The following is a 20,649-nucleotide window of genomic DNA, read 5'->3' as shown; positions in this document are numbered from 1 at the left end:
TTGAGCTCAGAGGCAAAGTACACCCACATCCACATGCGGCATTATTTTGGAACGGGCTTCCCATGTGGCTCAGTGGTCAAGAATCTGCCTTGCAATGCAGGACCCGCGTGAAACAGAGCCGAGGGATCCCTGGGTCAGGAAGACCCCCTTCAGGAGAACATGGCAACGCAGTCCACTATTCTTGCCTGGAGAATCCCACGGACAGAGGAGCCTGGCGGGCCACAGTCCATGTGGTCACAAAGAGTCGGACACGCCTGAGCACACACACACATTAGCAAAGTGGATGCTAGAGAGGGAAGACCACTTTCCTCCTGTGATGGACTGAATGTCTGTATCCCCTGCTTCATATGTTGAAGGCCTAGCCCAGGGTGTGTGTACCTGGAGGTGGGGCTTCTAAGGAAGTGACTAGAGCTGACTGAAGCCCTACGGGTGGGGCCCGGGCCCGAGAGGATGAGTGTCCTTATAAGGCCAGAGAGCCCACTCTCTCCCTCTCTGCACAGCCCTGAGGAAAGGCCACAGGGACACACAGTAAGGGGGCTGCCCTGTGCAGGTCGAGGAGCACTCTCACCAGAAACCAACATGCTGGCGTCCTGCGCTCACACTTCCAGCCTCAGAGTGGGGAGAAAATAAATTTTTATTGTTTAACTCCCAGCCCATGGAATTTTGTCCAGCAGCGCCAGCCGAGGAACACACCTATCTACGTTTGTTGATTCTGAAGGCCTCAGTGGCCTCAGCTGTGCATTAAGGCCCTGGGTGAACCTGTGGCATTTGGGAAGGTGAGTCCATGAACCCACAGCTGAAGTAAGTGGTTCTGGACAAGTGTTCTCTCACTGTGGATGCCTGATCCTTCCTTAGCCCTGGGTCTGCCAGTCATCCACCCGGGCATGGACTCCACTCCTCCATTCAGACACAATTCAACTTGACTCCTGCGTCCTTCATTAACTCACTAGCTTCTTTCGTGTACCAGAGAGGCCCCTGTTTTTCCCCTTTAAACTTTTCACATGATCTCTTTCTTTCTGTTTTTTTTTTAAACCAATTTGGAAGAACCTGATATGGTAATTCCATCTGAATATTAACTGTACAGCACACCCTTTTATTACGATGAATCTTACAGGAGTGCACACTAATCCAAGAGACAAATGCTGGTGTGGGGGGGCTGGCCTGGTGGCCTCCCACACAGGGCTTCGTCTTCCTACTGTGCACCTCCCAGAGAAGCTTCCAGTATGACCCTATGTTGCAGACCTACTGTGCATGCTTTCTTCCCTCTGACTTTGCTGCCAACAAAAAATTGTCACTTGCCACCTGCTGCTACAAGGATTAGGTCATTGGTCACCACAATTGCTGACCTTCAACACACCCTCAAAGAGGTTCAGGGCAGAGATCAGGAATGCGGTCCTCTGTGCTCTGAGAAAACTGCCAAAGCAGGTCTTCAGATAGATATTCTCAGGAGAAGATTAGAAAATCTTTTCAATCTTCTCAAATTCTTTCATCTTCTCGTGTCGAGAAAAGCACTAGAATTGCTAATGGGGACATCTGCTCTTCATGACTAACAGAACATTTTGCCAAACCGTGTGTTGGATTGCATGTATTCCCCTTTCACCAAAATCACACATATACTGACCTCCCGCCTGTCCTCTTCGAAGCAGTTCCTTAGCGCTACTAAGAGGCTGTCTCCTAGGCCATGCATGCTAAGTGCTTAGTCATGTCTGACTCTGTGACCCCATGGACTGTAGCCCACCAGGCTCCTGTGTCCATGGGATTCTTTCAGCAAGAATACTGGAGTGAGTAGCCATTTCCTCCCCCAGGGGATCTTCCTGACCCAGGGATCAAACCTGTGTCTCTTATGTCCCCTGTGTTGGTGGCTGGATTCTTTACCACTAGCACCACCTAGGAATCCCCTATAGTTCTCACTTTGCTCATAAAACTTAACTCAACACTCTCAAGTTGTGTGTATTTTTTTTCAGTCAATATTACCCACCTAGACTAACTCAAAAACCTCTTCTCTGAGCTCTGTCCTGATGGGGACTGGGCATATCTGGTTTGGCTCTGCATAATTCACTTTTAGGATCTAACAAGTCCTCCACACACCAGCAGAGTGGAGGTGATCACACAGTCACTGGTTAGAACCAACTTCAGGGTTTCAGGCTGACTTCTCAGGGCACCCAGCTTCCCATTCAAGCCTCTTCGCCCTGAGAGGTTCCCGCAGGGGCGCCCTGTGCTCTGACGGTGTTTGAAACTGCACTCTGACCCAGGTGCGTCCTGCAGCCACACCTTGGAGCTTTCCCATCTTCTCTCTCTAAGTTTCCTCCAAGATTTAGCCCAGGTGCCGCTTCCTCTGGAAGACCCGAGACTCAGTCTCTGGGGGTGCCCTGCTCCTCTCTACCCGTCACAACTGCAGGGCATTAGGGCAGAGACCTCTCTTCCCCCGCCTTGGGGCTTTGATGGGTAACACTGTGATTTGGGTCTTGGGATGTCTGATGCCAAGCAAGTGAGGGCAATGCTCCTCCTTTAACAAATGCTTGCTAAATGAGCCAAGGAATGAGCACATTGATATCTGCACACAAATCACTATTTTATGTCAATAGCAGAGAACAACTGAAAGGTACATCAAGCCTGGAGTCCCTACTGACCCCTCAAGGGAGAATCAAGTAAGATGGAAGAACATCTTATGGAAGAACAAGGGAGCAAGGGAGGTTAATGAGTAGGGGGCAAAGAGAATGGGAGTGATGCTAATTAAAAAATAGGTGCATAACAGCTTGCATTTACAAAATTTCCCTTTTGATCTTCCAGTATGGCGTGACATTTTTGCCCATTTGATTTCTGAAACATGTTGGGAAAATTACAGCATAAGCCATTACACCAATGTTAACCAAGGCTTTAGAACAGAACTGCACTGGACCACAAATGTGGTAACTAAACACGTATTTGAATACTAAATGACACAGTAGAGATAGACAATTCACAAACAACCTTGACAAAAATAAAGCAAAGCCAATGATGTACTTTCTAACGATTCCTTTAGTGGGAAGGTTCTAAAAGGTGGGCACAAAAGCAGTTTAACAAGGTAGGCATCCTGCATGAAGACACGCTGAGGCTGATTTTATACATTTGGTTTTGATTACTATTATTATCATTGTAACTGGCTAAACTTTGTCAGGGAACAAGATTTCTTCCTTCTTCTGCTGTGTTTTATTCCAGTGGGCTGCAGAGTAGTAACTGCTATTTCCTCCGGTTGAGTGAATCTACATTGTGTGAGATCAGACTTCCCTGGGTTTTAGCTTCCAGTACATTCCAGGAAGTCATCGTTCCTCAGTTGTGGGGTAGTGGGGTTCAATCAGGGTGGAGTTAGGCTGTTTTGTCACTTTGATCCTGGTACCAGCCAAAGCAAAGCACCTGTCCAGGCTTTGTTGGCATGCCCTGCATGCTCTGCGGCAGGTGGAAGGCTTTATCCGTTTGGAGTATATGAAAGGGGCCAGGCAGGGGTGCACTCAGGAGGCTGGCATATCCGAATTTTAACTCTAGCCTGACCAAGATACAGGAAGTACCCTATATACGAACCTTCAAGCTGTGAACTTTTAAAGATGCAAACGTGCCTTCGCTTGTCCAGTCGTGTCAGGCGTGAGTGACGTTGCAGCCGGCCCTGCATCTCCTACTGCTGACGACCCGTCAGCTCTACCATCTCCCACCTCCTCTCCATCCTCCAGTCAGTCAATCTTCTTGCCTGCTCACTTGATGCCGCCCCTGTCTGCCAGTTGTTACAGTGCACTGCTGTACTTTCCCAGGTACTGCACTGTAACAGTCAAGGTTTTCTTTAATTTTGTGTTTGTTTTTAATGTATTATTTGTGTGAAAAGTATTATAAACCTATCACAGTACAGTACTATATAGCTGACTGTGTTAGTTGAACACCTGGGCTAACTTAGATGGACTTAAACAAAAGTGGACTTACGAAGGTGCTCTCAGAACAGAACTCATTCGAAGGTATGTGTACACAAACACACATACACACATCACATGCACACATACACGCACTCATGTGGTTCTTTCATAAGTCCTGTAAATAATTTGCCATGAACACTTAAAAGTCACAGTCTAGAAGAGGCATGCCTTTTTCAAAGCTGTGGACCTTAATTTTGGGGACAGAATTCTAGGTGAAAAATCATTTACACTTCCCAGGAGTCAACTTTCATGACAAAAATTCAATTGGTTTCTGTAAGGATGAAAACATCTGCATAAAAGCTCTTCATTTGGATCTACTCAGGTTTTCACCACAATTTAACCCAACAAAACTTTATGGAGCATCTAATGAGTAGCAGGCTGCTTCCTGAGCTGCAAAACTGCCCTCCATGACTTTAGCCATGGAGAATTCGAAGGCCAGTGAAGGTAATAATCACTCTGTCCAGGCCATGGAAGTCACCACCTCTTTAAATCCTTTCTCCCGCATTCCTGGACTATTTAAAACTACAACACCAATTCTTGGCTTCCTAGACTGAACAATTTTGCCCTCTAAAGACTCAGTCTTCTTCCCACTCCCTCCCTGAATTCAGATTCTAACACACAAGGCACTCTTTCAGAATTTAGAACACAGGTACCTCCACACACTCTGCTTTTGGGAGGCAGGGGAGGTAAAGGCATTTTGAATGGATAGTGTCACACAATAACAACTTTATGATTTTTCCATGTGGCATCTCTATTGATCTTTAAAAAATATCCTTACTGAACACATTAAGCTATAATTTTTCTCTCTTTAATAGCCTATCATATTGCTCATCAGTAATTTACTTGGGGAGGATTTATTAGGCAGGAATCAAACATTTTTTGAGATGAAATACAATGAACAAAAGCTATTATTAAGAATGATTGAGGTGAAAAGAATGAACTGTCTTAGAAACCTTGGCTTTGTCATGATAAGTATGACAGAGTTTGGGGTGAAATTCTTTTGGAAAACATATCATTATTTTCAAATAATAGGGTTGAAATAAGAGATGAAAGATAATTGAAGATGAAAAAGTACTCACTTTTGTGCATTGATTCCATCAATTGCTTGAATCATCCTTTCATTTAATTCCTCTTCAAATCTTTTCTTTTGTGACTTGGTTCTGTATGATGGAAGAAATATTTTGGGTAAGAGTATTACTAAACAGTAAACTTGTGGCCTATGATAGCAAAATCTCTGCCTGATTCTGTTAATTGAATTTTTTTAAAAAGGCAATTATAGTCTACATGCAGCCTTTTGTCTATTAAGATATAGTCACTTTGTGGATTGAATGAATTGGTTAGAGTTTTTAGCATCGTAAAATGTTCCTTTCCCACTGAGTGAAATTAAAAGGCAACATTGAAAGGTATGTACTTGGTGTTTGAGATAAAAGGGTTTCTGTCCTATGAGATGCACTAGCCTTGTATTGTTGCCTTTATAAACTTTAGTTTTTGATAGAACATACTGGCTTTGGAAATTCCCTTGCAAAAATCTGGACTGGGACAAAATAATCAATCCTGTTTCATGTTTTCCTTGGTCAGTTTGCAAGAATTTGCAGAACTGTAGTCTTCTTTGAGACGTGTCAAAGCTTTTTTGTCTGTAATTAAATGTTCCTCAGTTTTTGAGAGTGCTGTTCACAGAAAACCCCTCTTACACTTGCAGACTACTCACTTGATCTCAAAGTGAATAATCTTGGGCCATAATATAAAATGCTTTGCATTTTATTGTGCCAAGACAAGAATGCATTCTCCAAGGTTAATGTGATAATTATCATGAGAATGATGTAAAATAAAAAATGAAAAGAATATGTTTTTAAAAGTGAAACATCTACTGCAGAGTATAAGCCCATCTGGCCCTTCAAAAACTGGCTTGAGCCAGCCTGCATCTAAATCCAGGTGCCCACAAGTCACCTTGCCCCATGGGAGTGAGCACAAGGCTTCTCTGTGTTGTATTTGGTTAAGTTACTCACTGAACAGACCTTCTACTCTGGCATAAAATAATAGTCTTCCAATTTTAGAACCGCCTCTCTATATAGATGAAAACAGTATTAAATGTGCAATGTCATATTTATCTGTAATCAAATCTGGTGGAATTATCATTAATGAGACAGATGGGTAATAAAATTATTACATCACTGTTGGTGAATTCCCACCTTCAAGTCCTGCCTTCTTTAAACAAGCCAAGGTTAGGTTTGGTCCAAAAACAGAACAATGTTAAGTGATCCACTGGTCAACACCAAGCCAATGGAATTCAGAGGTTTTAGCAAGCCAAATTCCAAGCTAAACTGGGAGGCAAATTAATTTTGATCTTTCTTTTAGAGAAAAGCCAGGCATCTTACCAGTCACCGGGGATGACTTATTCTCATTTGTGACTAAGGAGCTCCTTCTATTTCCTTTATATCAGCCCCGTGCTTAGACTTGAGATTCTTGACTTCAACTTGGTCAAAAAGTTGAAATCTCTCTTTCACAAAGCGTCACCAAGTCTAAGAAGGAACAGTGGAGGTGCTTCGAAGCTCACAGGGAAATCGAGCCCTTCACTCATATGTCTGGGGACCTAACGGTGGCACTGTCTTTGTGAATCTGTTTTAGGATTAGCTTAGATGATGCCAGGCTTCCCTGGTAGCTCAGCTGGTAAAGAATCCACTTGCAATGCAGGAGAACCTGGTTCGATTTCTGGGTCGGGAAGATCCGCTGGAGAAGGGAGAGGCTACCCACTTCAGTATTCTTGGGCTTCCCTGGTAGCTCAGGTTGGTGGAGAATCTGCTTACAATGTGGGAGAATTCGGTTCGATCCCTGGGTCGGGAAGATCTGCTGGAGAAGGGACAGGCTACCCACTTCAGTATTCTTGGGCTTCCCTGGTGGCTCAGCTGGTAAAGAATCTGCCTGCAATGCAGGAGACCTGGGTTCAATCCCTGGGTCGGGAAGATCCCCTGGAGAAGGGAAAGGCTATCCACCCCAGTATTCTGGCCTGGAGAATTCCATGAACTGTGATGCCAGGCGGTAAAAAACCTGCCTGCCAGTGTAGAAGATATAAGAGATGCTGGTTCGATCCCTGGGTCGGGAAGATCCCCTGGAGGAGGGCATGGCAACCCACTCCAGTATTCTTGCCTGGCAAATCCCACGCACAGAGGAGCCTGGTGGGTTCAGTCTAGAGGGCCAAAAAGAGTTGGACACGACAGAAGCGACTTAGCACACAACAGATGATGCCTGCGTGGTGCTTAACCCAGTACATATGGCACATGGAGTAGCCAATAAATGCCTGTTATTATGCATCCTCTGTATTCACTGATTTTCTGGACGACAGTTCTTAACATATAAACAGCTTACTGGTCTCCGCAGCTTTGTGACCTCTGCTGAGAGGCTGATCATCTATCTCTAAGGAATTCTTATTTCACCAACCAGGGCCTTGTTCCTCAGGCTGTCACCGTTTCAGCATTTCTGATCTTCTGCCTCTGGGCTCCTGAGGGCTTCCTGGGGACTCACAGACTCCAGCTCTATCCTCAAGCCCCCTTTCCATTTTCTCTCTCTTAAGCTCCTCCCCTAACCTGCCCCACCCACAGGCTGGGCTACTCTACCTAAGGAGGTGTGGTTCCTATTGAACCTCAGGTGATGTTTTACTGCCCTGGGAGGCCCCCTCACCACCGGGCTGGGGGCTCAGAGAGGTTTTATGACGTGTTACAAAGCCAGGATGTGCTAGGAAAGTCTGGGCTGGCTTGAAAGACAGGCTCTCCCTGTGAGGCTTGGGGCCACCGAAGACCAACCACCACAGAGGAAAGTGGAGGAGATACGGAGGAGGCTCCCAGGAGGGCAGGCAGGATAGGAGAGCAGCTAGGAACACAGGCTTCAGTGTCCTAGAGCCTGGGCAGAAACCACGGGCGTGCCTCCCCCGGCCACATGGCTCTGGTCCTCTTCTGCCCTGGCACCTCCGTTTCTTTCTTCCTAAACGGATAATGGCTGTAGCATCCACCCTGGAGCAACGCTGTAGGCATGAAATTAGATTTCCCATAGCCCTGGTGCAGATGAAAATGACAGCTTACGACCACTGTCTTTCAGACAGCGCTCATCCCAAAAGACACTGCCCATGGTGTCCTTGCCACAGTAGCCTGTCTCACTGTAATTTCAGTAAATCGACTCTTGAAGGAGACTGCGGGGAGGAGCAGAGAGAGAAGAGGCTGGATCACGTACAGGAAGTCCTTATTTATGAACCTTCACGCTGTGAACTTTCAAAGACGCACACATTAGGTGCCAGTTGCTGCACTGGACCACCGCACTTTTCAACGCACTGTATTATAAGAGTAAAAATGCTTCCCCTGTCCTTTGTGTTTGCTTTTTGTGCACATATCATCTGTGTGAGAAGTATTATAAACTTATCACAGTACAGTAGTAGACAGCCAGTTGTGTTAGCTGGGTACCTAGGCTAACTTTGTTGGACTTTTGAACAAAACTGGACTTACGAATGTGCTCTCAGAATTGAACTCATTCGTACGTAGGGCATTTACTGTACAAAGTGTAAAGATGTTTGTGAAATTCCATAGACAGCTGTTTGCAGATGTGCTAATTTCTTACTGGCTTGAACAGCCAGGCCTTCTAAAGAGATGTTACGGGGTCCAAAACACTTCTTAAAGTAGCTTAAGCTTTCTTTAATTGGGCATTTGCCACCAAAAAAATAATACTTCAAAAGCCCAAGAACTCCATTTTCCATATAACATAGGGCTCTAAGTGTGATAGGTCAATGTTAAAATTTCAAGTTTTACACAAAATACAAATCAGAGCTCATGACAACAAAGATAAAGTCATGCAGAGGGATTCGGGAGAGGGTGCACTAAAGATCTGGCAGCTAATGATCTAATTATTTATGTTCATTTTCCATTTTGATACAATGCATTTTCTACAGGAATAAACTCATCTCTTAAGCAAGGAAAGAACAGTTTTAAGTTTGGGGCCATTCATTAACTATCCTAGCATTAGTCGCTTAGTCATGTCTGCCTCTGTGTGACCCCATGGACTGTAGCCCACCAGGGTCTTTTGTCCAGGGGATTCTCCAGGCAAGAATACTGGAGTGGGTTGTCATTTCCTTCTCCAGGGGATCTTCCCGACCTAGGGATTGAACCTGGGTCTCCAGCATTGCAGGTAGATTCTTTACCATCTGAGCCACCAGGGAAGTCCCCAAATTATCCTAACATCTTCAAGAAAAAGTACTTAATTCCCAAACTAAAGGAAGGTTCTGAGCCCCGAAGCTAGAGGAACACAGACAAGGGAGAGGAGTAATGTCTGAGACCTTGTGCAGGATGACAGTGGGACCCTTGGACACTCGTGGAGGCATTTTTCCTTTGTTTGAGCAGGGCGGGTTGCACTTCTTCTCACTATCGAAAGGCTGGACTTATCTTGCTTTTATCTCTAGGATTCAACCTCAAAAATATAACTTTAACATACTCATTTTAAGAAAGTTCAGTTCTTTACTCCAGATTAATATGAAGAATGGTTTTTAAGAAAACAATTTGAAGTTCTAAAGAGTTTACTAGGTAGCGTTTTCCCTCTTTTAATTCTAAAAAGAAAAGATATCAATAATCTTATTTTTAGAAGCTGAATGCAACTTGATAGGGCTTTTCACAAGCAGCTACTCTTTTTTTTAGAAGAAATAGCCTTCAGAATTATTATAGTTGATGAAAATTACTTTCAGGAATAAATAAAGAACAGTTAAACCTTTAGGAAATTAGAAAATGGAGTGTATACCATACCTTAAGGTGCGATTTTGAAAATTATGCTGACCCATTGGTACATCCTATTAAAGAAAAAAAGATTATTAGTTGCTAAAAACATACATTAAGAATTTTGAACAGATAATGATGTATATTTATTCTTTTACCATGGTAAATGTCATTTGGGTAATAAGCAGCTACCCATGTCATGAAAAAGTGCTTAATTATAAGTGTGAAACAAGATTAAAACTTCAGTTTATACTTAGAATGTTGGTGTAATCTATGAACCCTGGATATTGGGAGTGTCAGGATTGTTGTCTGGATTTTCAAAATTCCCATCCTGATATCTGCAGATGTTATTTACAACAATGCCTGCAGAGGACTGCTATTAAAGTTACTGTAGACAACCTAAATCATGTAGAACTGTAGTTTTAATGTGAATCAAAAATTTAGAAGATGCTTTAAAACACAAACATAGTCACAAAATCTATAGACAATCCTTATCAGTGAACCGAACTGTTAAGAAATGAGATCATTGATTAAGTATGTGAAACTGAAAATCACTGATGGAAAAGAAGAAATGTACATGAGTGCTGGTATAACAGTTCCTGAGAAAGGCCAGTGAGAGGGAGACACTGAACCCACTGCTAAGTGTTCAATAATAGACTTAAAAAACCACAAGACTCACTTGTATATCGTTGTAGTAGAAATTAAAATAAAAGTTAGAACAAGGAAGCTCCAGAGAAACTTTTCTTCGTTGCTTTAAGCTCCAAGGTTAGGTAAGGAAATGTATTTAGCCTAGGGAAAGGTAAGGCTTAAAAACGATAACCAAACTCCACATTTTATTATATAAAGTACTAATAAAATAATGCATTATTCACCAGCTCCATCAATGTTAAATCAAGAGTCAATGAAGTTCTGCATAGGGGATTAGATAAAAGAAATAACTTTTGGTAATGACAGCTGTTCAATCCTGGAATGTACGAATAAGAATGACAAAAGGATCTTTTTGAAAGTAAGGGGCACAGTCCTATGGGCTCCAAGTGCTAACCAGAATCTCAGATGTCTTCTGTCACTGCCAAGGAACTCAGTCCCGAGACTCTGCCTGTGACAGAGTGGCTGGCAAGGCCTGCTGGTCAAGAAAACAGAGTCTGTTCCAGAGATTCTCTGTTTTTCATACACTTTCTACAATTTTCTGAAGCTCAAAGCCCTAGCCAGTTATAGCTCTCTCAAAGGAGGCATCTTCACTAACACATAACACATAACACCAGATGATGTTGAGGTTGGAGCCAGGTTGAAATCTTCCCTAGGGTGCCTTGCTAAGATAGTAAGGGAGAGGGTTGCTCTTAAGTCCTGAGACAAAGGAGACTGATAAGAAATTGGCAACCACAACAACATCAATAACACCACCCAGAAAGCAAGGCCTTATGTTTACAGATACACAGATGAAGTAGCACAGAAAACACTGCTTTATTATTTAGATATGATTCTTATTTTCTGAAAATCAACAAAGCAACCAGCCAACCAACCAACCAGCCAGTCAACCAATCAACCTGTCAACCAACCAACCAGCCAACCAGCCAGTCAACCAACCAACCGGTCAGTCAACCAATCAACCTGTCAACCAACCAACCAGTCAACCAGCCAGTCAGCCAACCAGCCAGTCAACCAACCAACTGGTCAGTCAACCAATCAACCAACCAGTCAATCAACCAGTCAGCCAGTCAACCAACCAACCAGTCAACCAACCAACCAGCCAACTAGCCAGTCAACCAACCAGTCAACCAGCTAACCAACCAATGAACCAACTAGCCAGCCAACCAACTAGCCAGTCAACCAGACAACCAACTAACGAATCAACCAACCAACCAATCAGTCAGCCAGCCAGTCAACCAATCAACCAGCCAACTAGCCAGTCAAGCAACCAGCCAACCAAACAACCAGCCAGCCAGTCAACCAATCAATGAACCAACCAACCAGTCAACCAACCAGCCAGTCAACCAACCAACCAGTCAACCAACTAACCAGTCAACCAACTAACCAACCAACCAGACAACCAATGAATCAGTCAACCAACCAACCAGTCAGCCAACCAACCAACCAATCAACCAGCCAATCAACCAATTAATTTGCTTTATAACAAATCTCAATCAGAGATAAAGTTGTTAGCCATTAGCACTAATGGTAAATTTAGTGTTGAGGTAAAATTATCTGATTCTTTTCATAAGAAGGATAGAAGCATTGACTTTCCCTGACAATTAGATCCTAGGTCTTAGCATGCTTTTCCTCTAACAGGTCTAGCCACTGGTACCCCAGTGGCTCTGGTCCCTGCTTCTTGCATCTCTTCTCTTCTTGTGACCTCATCCAGATCCACAGCTTCAAATATCACCTAAAATCTGATGCCTCTCACATCCACATCTCCTACCAGGACATCTACCCGCAGCTCCAGGAGCACACACCCAACTGCCATCTTCCTAAATGCACTTTGGTGTCTAAAAGGCATATTGATTTGAAGATGCCCACTAGCAAAGTCTTGATTTTCCTACCCCAAATTCTCTGACTTTGCTCCAAGTATTTGTCAGTTCAGTTAATGGGATCATCATTCTTCCAGGTGCACAACCCAAACATGTGGATTTGTCTTTGAACTTCCTTTCCACAGATATCGAACTCCATCACCAAGTCTTACTTGTTCCACTTTCAAATTATACCCTGAATTTGCTTCTCACTGTCCTCACTGCTAAAATCTCAGCAAACGAGGGCACCATCCTGTCTTGGAGCCCTGCACTCTTGGTCCATCATCCACAGTGTTAATTACACGATGCTCTTCCCTGCTTATGACCCTCTAACGACTTCCCACTACAATCAGAATAAATTATACATGATTACTTGGAGCCTCTCACTCTAATGACCTCCCCAGGCTTACTGTTGATGATCTGACAGTCACACAGTCTCTTCTCTGCCCTCAAAGATACATTCATTTCCATTTCAGGGCCGCTGAATTTGTCCTTTTGCCCCCTACTCTTCCCACTGACCCCTCCCCTTCTTGGAGACTCCCCCTAGCCACCCCACCCAGAGGAGCCATGCCATTCACTCCCCAAGACATTCCTTCCTTTTCTTTTCATCAAGGCCCTCAGCAGTACCTGGAGTGATCCCATTTGTTTATTTGAGTCCTACTTAGGGTCTCTCTCTTCCAGATAGAATACAGACTCCTCAAAGACTTGCCCTGGAGGTCTCCCTGTTGACTGCTTGAAAGATCACGATCTTCTATCAGATAGTTTATTTTTTAGTTGGAAGAGAACAAAGGAAGTTGAGAGAAGATATAACTAAGACAAAACAGGAACGCTGACCCCTGCGTGTTGGGCTTGTGCATGTTACTGAGACAGGCCTTGCGGGCACAGGAAGTTTGGAAATGTCCACTTTTACCCAACAGCCCCATATGTTTTTTTACTTATCAGCTAATAAAAATCATGGAACATCCCATTTTTTTTTTTTTAACCTCAACCACATCCCTAACAGTGAATACCATCCTGCATGAAATTATACTCAGAGACTGTTTTAATATCTAAATATGCTGTTGGGATTATTCTAAGTGCTTCACTGTATTTCCTTTCTCTCCTCTCATGAGTTTTCTATTCTTCATCTGCATTTCAGCCATCTTATCGGTCCCTGTGGTCCGGAGTGCTGGGACTTCATTCCCCATTAGAAGCTGGGATGACCTCCATGAGGGACACCAACAATAGAATGCACTTGGCTTCCGACACAGCCTGAACCTCTGGGGGATGAGGACAGGGTTAATGATGATGCTGCTCAAACCCCAAGGACGTCAGGCCCTCATTTGGTTCTTTTTATGAAGATGCTCAAGCTTTCCACCTCGTGGGAGCCAAAGCAAATTACAAACCTGGATTGAAAAGAGTTCAGGGGTACGCAGGTGCTACTGCCCTTGTCAGTAACAGTCTTCGATAAGAAAGCGATCACGCAAAGTCACTCTTGGTTAAAACCCTAAGCAACTGACGCTCATGATAACCTGGGAGCTGTTTGTCGGGGGCCTCTCTGGGGAGTCAGAGACGGCAAGCTTCCTTCCTTACAGACCCGAGTGGTTTTGGCAGAACACGCCTTCTGCTTTGGGGAGCTGGCGTCTGCCGGGCGCGGGCGCCACCGGGAGCCGGGGTGGGGAGGGCGTACCGTGGTGCTGATCTTGCCGTTCTCCGTAGTCATGCTGTCTCTGTGGTGCAGGTGTGCGAAGGGCTTGGCCGCCCCCCAGGACTCCAGGTACCGGGTCATGCGGACCGAAGCCCTCATCTTCGCTCCGTCAAGCGTGTGTCGAGGTCTGAAGAGGTGCTGAGGGCTCCGCCGCTCTCCCTTGGGGTGAGAAACGCAGCATCACACGTGGAGGCCCGCAGGCGCACCGCCTCCCTGCAGCCCCCCCAGAAGCCTCCCTCGCGGAGCGGATTCCTCTGCCATCACCGCCTTCACCCTGCGGGCTCCTGCCCGGGTCCCGCAGGGTCACCGGCGGGCACGGCCATGCCCCAGAGGAGCTGAGGGAGCCCTTTTCAGACAACAAAACCCACCTGTGCTTGAAACTTCGGAAAAAACAACAGCCGCTGGAAGGGACGTTTTCATAACGCTGACTCTTAGACAGAATATGCTGATCTGTTTCCATGTTTTAATGGTTTTGTTTTTCTCCTAGAATCATGGCTGTAGGGATTGGGGCTGTTTTCGGATGCGAAATGGCCTCGAATATTGGTGTTTTGGTGTTCTTTGCCTGAACAGTGTTCTCTGGACACGATTTCTGAACCTTTCCCCTACACCCCCCCACCCCCCACGCCGATCACCCTATAGTTCCTCCTGCTTGTCACGTATCTGTCTCCAGGTCAACTGGCTAGTGAGTTGGAAGTTTGTCCCCAAAGGTGAACCTGGGGACTTTAGGGAGGCTCTTGTGAGCAAACACTCCTAGACTGGACTTCATTGATTTTGCGATGCTTGCTTGGACAGTTCAGAGGGGTTTCTCGCTGCTACCTGCATTAACCAGCCAGTGATTTGAAGGAAGTTACGTAAACCATCTGAGACTCAGTTTCTTAGTCTGTAAACAGCAATAGTATCCACTTGGCAGGAATTTGGGGAGGCGTAAAAGAGATGAGAGCTCTTTTGATGAGCCCCCTGCTCTGGCCTGACACATGGTGGGAAGAGAGTAAGAGACAGCGGCTGTCTGCATGTGAAGGATGGTTCTTATCATGTCAAAGTTTACATGTCTGCATATAACATGCTCAACCCAGTGTTTACATGACATTTAGTTGTTAATCTTTCAGTAATTTCTTCTTTTTTTCTTATATCTTCATCCACTTAATCTCATTAAGATTTTTATCAGTTGAAATCCTGTGCAAACATTTTGTCATTTAATTTTCTAACTGCCAGGAAGGGCCCATCATGGACTGATACAGTGGTACCCAACCTTTTTGGCACCAGGGACCTATCTGTTAGGTGCTTGGTTGTGTCTGACTCTCTGTGACCCCATGGACTGTAGCCCGCCAGGCTCTTATGTCCATGGAATTCTCCAGGCAAGAACAATGCAGTGGGTGGCTATGCCCTTCCCCAGGGACCTACTTAGTGGAAGACTACTTTTACGTGGACTGGGGGTGGGGAGCTGGTCTCAGGGTGATCAAATGGATTACATTTATGGTGCATGTTATTTCTAATCTAATGTTCTTGCTGATCTAACAGGAGGTACCAGTCCATGGCCCAGAGGTTCACACCCGTGGACTAACGTATACATTGGTAAGCGCTGACTAACCTCTACAATCTTATGATGCAGACAATACCCTTGTCATATAAACAAGCAATTCATTTCAACTGCTTCTTTCATAAATATTTGAATTTATTTTCACAAAACACAGGCATTTAAAATAGTTTTAGAGGCAAAGACTAGCAAAGAATTACACTGGTATGTGACTAAAAGGGATGGGATGGAGAGGGAGGTGGGAGGGGGGATCGGGATGGGGAGCACATGTAAATCCATGGCTGATTCATGTCAATGTATGGCAAAAACCACTACAATATTGTAAAGTAATTAGCCTCCAACTAATAAAAATAAATGGAAGAAAAAAGAAAAGAAAAAACAAACAAAAAAAACCTTCCCATATCACTCATTTGCCCTCTTCATTTTTAATCACAGAAGTCATGGGCTAATTATAGACTCTTTATGATACTGACCTTGGGGTTGATTACAAAGTAAGTTTTCACCAGGTGCTGCTTTAAATACGGGTCTCTGATGTCACCATCGCCTTCTTCCACTTTGTAAGCTCCATTCAAGTGTTGCAGGGTAACAGAAGAAATGTGAACACGTCTGAAATTCCATTTGAAAAATCACAATCAAGATACAGAAGAAGGAACGCGCACAATTTTCTATTTATTTGGGACTTCAGAAAGAATTCCTTCTGCCCCAGGTGAAGGAATGGCTATAGGTTCGTAGTCTGTTACCCACAGCTTTGGGAATATGCTCCCCGATATCAAGAGTTGCAAATATTCGGAGCCTCTCTGCACTCAGAAACCTGCATGGTGAATTACAGCACATAAAGTGTGATCATACCAAATCTGGAGGTATGAGGATATTTTCTGAAATGCACGGCAAAGTCATTTGAGAACACGTGCTAATATGTATGGGCTTCCCTCGTAGCTCAGTCAGTAAAGACTCCGCCTGCAGTGCAGGAGACCCGGGTTCGATCCCTGGGTCGGGAAGATGCCCTGGAGAAGGAAATGGCAGCCCACTCCAGTATCCTTGCCTGGAAAATCTCATGGACAGAGGAGCCTGGCGGGCTGCAGTCCATGGGGTCGCAGAGTATGGGCTTTCCTCCTCAACACCTGCTCTCATACTTCTCCAAACCACAGCCCCTGCAAAGACTTTCTTGTCATTTGTCCAGAGGGTACCATTTCTTATTTTAATAGGACTGATTTCAGAGGTCACCAATAACAGAGAAAGGCCACATATCTCTAGTGCATTATAAGCCATCTTTAACTTAGGTTGCTATTCATAAGTATGCAAATCAGTCAAAGTCTGTAACTCAGGGTCTGATATCCAGTCTCTAACTGGGGCTCCCAGGAGTGCTGGAATTGGGACTTGAGAGCTCACGTCCGTCTGGTTAACAGACGAGGTCACCGAGTAACATGGTACTAACCAGGCAACAGAAGTCACCGAGCGCTGGGCAGTCAGCTCTCAGCCTGCGGACCCAGGACTCCTACCCCGGAGCCTGCTGAATGGGAGGGCGCCCGCATCCCGCCTTACCCGGGGACCCCTCCGGCTTCCATGTGATTGGCCAGGGTGACGTCGTGTGACCACACGTCGTACTGCCACTTCTGCAGCCCGATCACGCCGCACAGGACGTTCCCAGAGTGCACCCCCACGCGCATGTTGATGTCCACTCCGGTGGCGTCCCTCACTTTCCTAGAGAGAAGGAAAGTCACATCACCCTCCAGGGCCGGTCTCTTCTTCCTGCCATTCCTGGCCAATTTTCTGGGCATTTTATTATTCACAATGTCTCAGACTGTTGGAAATATGGTCATGAGTTCCTCCTGTGGTGGAAGATTGCTGCTCTGAGGCCAGAGAAAGGGTTTTTCTCTCCGGTTATTACCAGGCTAACCCATTAGCACAAAGCCAATGCTCCAGCCAGTAAAGCCTCAGGCTGGCTGGCGCCGTGATGCAACATGTTGGGTGTAGCTTCTACTTTTCCAACCAATATGTATCAAGCACCCATCATGTGCTGACCCCCTCCTTGAAGTTTTCATACTGGACTCCTGAGACTTTGCCTTGTACTGTTAGAAACAATCTTAGATGCCATTCGCAACGCTAATGCTTAGCATAGCGTATGTCCCCAAGGAATAATTTCTGCTGATGAAACAATAGGGCTTATTTGTGAGCATAAATGACTTCAGCCTGAATAGGAATTAAAAAAGAAAATAACCACAAGCTGAATGCTTTTCCACTGTGCACATTTCTTTAACAAAAAAAGAGAAGAGAGTCCTCTTTAAGAAGCTTTAATAATGCATAAGGTATCATTAAAAAGAAATGAATTGTAAAAACCACTTAAAAAACAGGATCCTGTCACCAATTCATTGAAAGAGACAAATGAAGAGCTTCCTTTGATCAGGACACACATACACACACGACCATGTGTGAGACAGATGGCTAGTGGGGAGCTGCTATTTGGCACAGGGGCTCAGCTCCGTGCTCTGTGATGACCCCGAGGGGTGGGGTGGGGGGAGGGGGAGGTCCACGAGGGAGGGGGCGGACATTCATATATACACATGTACACTAGCTAACTCACTTCACTGAGTAGTGGAAACGAATACAACATTGTAAGGCAATTATATTCCAATTTAAAAAAAAAAGAAAGAAGACAACTTCCTTTAAGGGAAAATGGCAATGCTTGGTGATGCCTATTTGTTTCTGCCAGTCAAATATGTTTATCGGTTAAAATATAGCTGTAAAAGAAGAAAATGTCCCTAGCAGGAAGGTGTCCCTAGTTCCATGGAGCGAATCACCCCAAGAGGAAACGTGGAGGGAAGTGATGACATTGACCGCAGCATAGTTACGAGGAACGGCTCCCAGGTGTGGGAAGCAGTAGAACCCGAAACATCTCAAAATGACACAGGTACGCATCTGGGATGGCATCACCAACCCAATGGGCATGACTCTGAGCAAGCCCCGGGAGATGGTGAAGGGCAGCAAAGGCTGGTGTGCTGCCGTCCACAGGGGTTGCAAAGAGTCAGACACAACTGAGAGACTGAACAACAACGAACAGCGATGAACGATGAACGTTGGGCTTAAATGATGAAGCAGAACCATCCGAGCATACTACGATAAAAAGAAGCGGGTCCATGATGTAAACATAAATGACCTCCTGTTTCTTTCCCTTCCCTTTCTATCATCCTTTTCTCTTTGCTGCTGCTAAGTTGCTTCAGTCGTGTTCGACTCTGTGTGACCCCATAGACGGCAGCCCCCCAGGCTCCCCTGTCCCTGGGATTCTCCAGGCAAGAACAACTTAGTGGGCTGCCATTTCCTTCTCCAATGCATGGAAGTGAAAAGTGAAAGTGAAGTCGCTCAGTCGTGTCTGACTCTGCGCCAACCCGTGGACTGCAGCCTACCAGGATCCTCCGTCCATGGGATTTTCCAGGCAAGAGTACTGGAGTGGGGTGCCATGGCCTTCTCCACCTTTTCTGTTTATATTTTGTCATAAAAATGACAACCTATATCAAGCACTTTGCAAGCTGTCCACACCCTTCAGTCCTGCTCCCAGAAGGAGCATCTCCATGACACAGGAGGCTTGCCTTGCCGCTTTGCCTACATAAGCTCTGAGTGCAAATGGCTGCCAGGGGGTGTCTGGTCCTCCCCTCTGGGCTTGCTCACACTGGTTCATCTCTGCTCCCCACCCTGCTGAGCCCCGCTTCCTGACAGTGTCCAGGAGTAATCATAAAGCAAGTCTGACAGCAGTGACTGGTTAGTAACTCGAGTCTTTGAATTAATCATCTTCATGGGCTTAATGTCTGTTTTAGAAAAATGAGTTGATCAAGGGTTCAGATGAATTGACTGACCAGAAAAATTTTAATGCATGTAGATGCAGATGAAATCTGTGTGATCTATAGACAAATGTTGAAATGATGGCTTAGAGTTTGCGCTAATAGTAGACTATCTTTCTAATTTAAGAGGAGCTTTAAGCACTTACAAAATCAGGGTTCTGAGAGCAGTGCCTTGATTAAGAACAGTTTACATTTTCATGAAAGGAGGGAAAGACGTCTCTTTAAATGCCGGGAATATTCCAAAACTGCAGCCGAAGAACTTCTGCAGTGGTGACCTAGCTAACAGGGAATGAGGCTCTGAATAAACGTGGAGGTCCCTGCACAGAGGGAAAAATACGGACAGACGTCCCTGGATCCGTGTTGCTGGTTCCCAGGAAAACTGGAGGTCTTCTGGCAAAATTCCAAGTGCTAAGGGTATGCTTTCTCCTCACCAGCTTCAAAACCTGAAATTCCTGTATTCACTCTCATCTTATGGCTTAAGAACTGGGACTGGAAATGCTTGCTTGTGTATGTGAGAGAACAAAGAGTTTCCAAAATCTGCCGAGGTGTTCTCTCTTTCCCTGGGCTTCCCTGGTGGCCTAGATGCTAAAGAATCGGCCAGCAATGCAGGAGACCCGGGTTCGATCCCTGGAGAAGGGAATGGCTACCCACTCCAGTATTCTTGCCTGGAGAATTCCATGGACAGAGGAGCCTGGAGGGCTACAGTCCATGGGGTCACAAAGAGTCAGATATGACTGAGCAACTAAACAACAACAAGAGTATTTTGTTGAATCAAATGTGGTACTCATTCCCGTAATTTCATCCGTCACAAAACCCATTCATAAAGTCTGTTTCCTCTCGTGTTTGGTTTCAAACACTAAGGTGGCTTCCTGGGGTGGTTACAAATGTGAGAATATCTGTTAATTTTACATGGATTGAATGCACTTACATCTAGACCCATAATGTCCTGCATAGTTAATGACTTTTAGAATACAGTTGAAAAGCTTTTTTTTCCTTATGCCTCCGAAAAGACAGATGCTTTATTTTGGGGGAGAAGCAGGGGGGACAGCTAATTCCCATACAAAGTATCTCAGGTGGCAAGCTGAGGCCACATGCCCACCTCTCCCTTCTCGATTCTTCCTTCCTTTCCTCCCTATGTCTGCCCACCATTCCTGACGGCTGCATAGTGGCCCCGACACCGCTGAGCTAGTGAGTCTGGACACTAAGGTCTGCGGACTCTGCTGAGGCTGGAGGTTTCATCATTCTTCCCTGGAAAGCACTGGAAACCCACCGTCAAACCTGTCAGCCCATTTCAGCCCACGGCCAATATCACAGTGGGCTAAACACAGCGACAACTAACTTGATTTGTTGCTTTCTCACTTAAAGTCCCAGTTACTCCAATCCTGAGAAAAGGAATTCAAACATCAAGC

The 20,649-nt window shown here is 45.2% G+C and overlaps 1 protein-coding gene across 1 annotated transcript in view; it reads right to left on the bottom strand.

The window, feature by feature from the left end:
* The window catches only part of ADCY2 (adenylate cyclase 2), a 438,387-nt gene that overhangs the window by 110,846 nt on the left and 306,892 nt on the right, over nt 1-20,649 (bottom strand). Inside the window, exons 8-12 of the mRNA XM_065905185.1 lie at nt 16,950-17,108; nt 15,881-16,013; nt 13,856-14,032; nt 9,713-9,756; nt 5,018-5,098 (exon numbers count right to left, since the gene is read on the bottom strand). Of these exons, the coding sequence (XP_065761257.1) occupies nt 5,018-5,098; nt 9,713-9,756; nt 13,856-14,032; nt 15,881-16,013; nt 16,950-17,108 (594 nt within the window). The remainder of the gene's footprint in view (nt 1-5,017; nt 5,099-9,712; nt 9,757-13,855; nt 14,033-15,880; nt 16,014-16,949; nt 17,109-20,649) is intronic.

Source organism: Muntiacus reevesi, chromosome 14, assembly GCF_963930625.1.
Source record: "Muntiacus reevesi chromosome 14, mMunRee1.1, whole genome shotgun sequence".
Taxonomy (NCBI): domain Eukaryota; kingdom Metazoa; phylum Chordata; class Mammalia; order Artiodactyla; family Cervidae; genus Muntiacus; species Muntiacus reevesi.
This window is presented reverse-complemented; position numbering and strand designations above follow the sequence as displayed.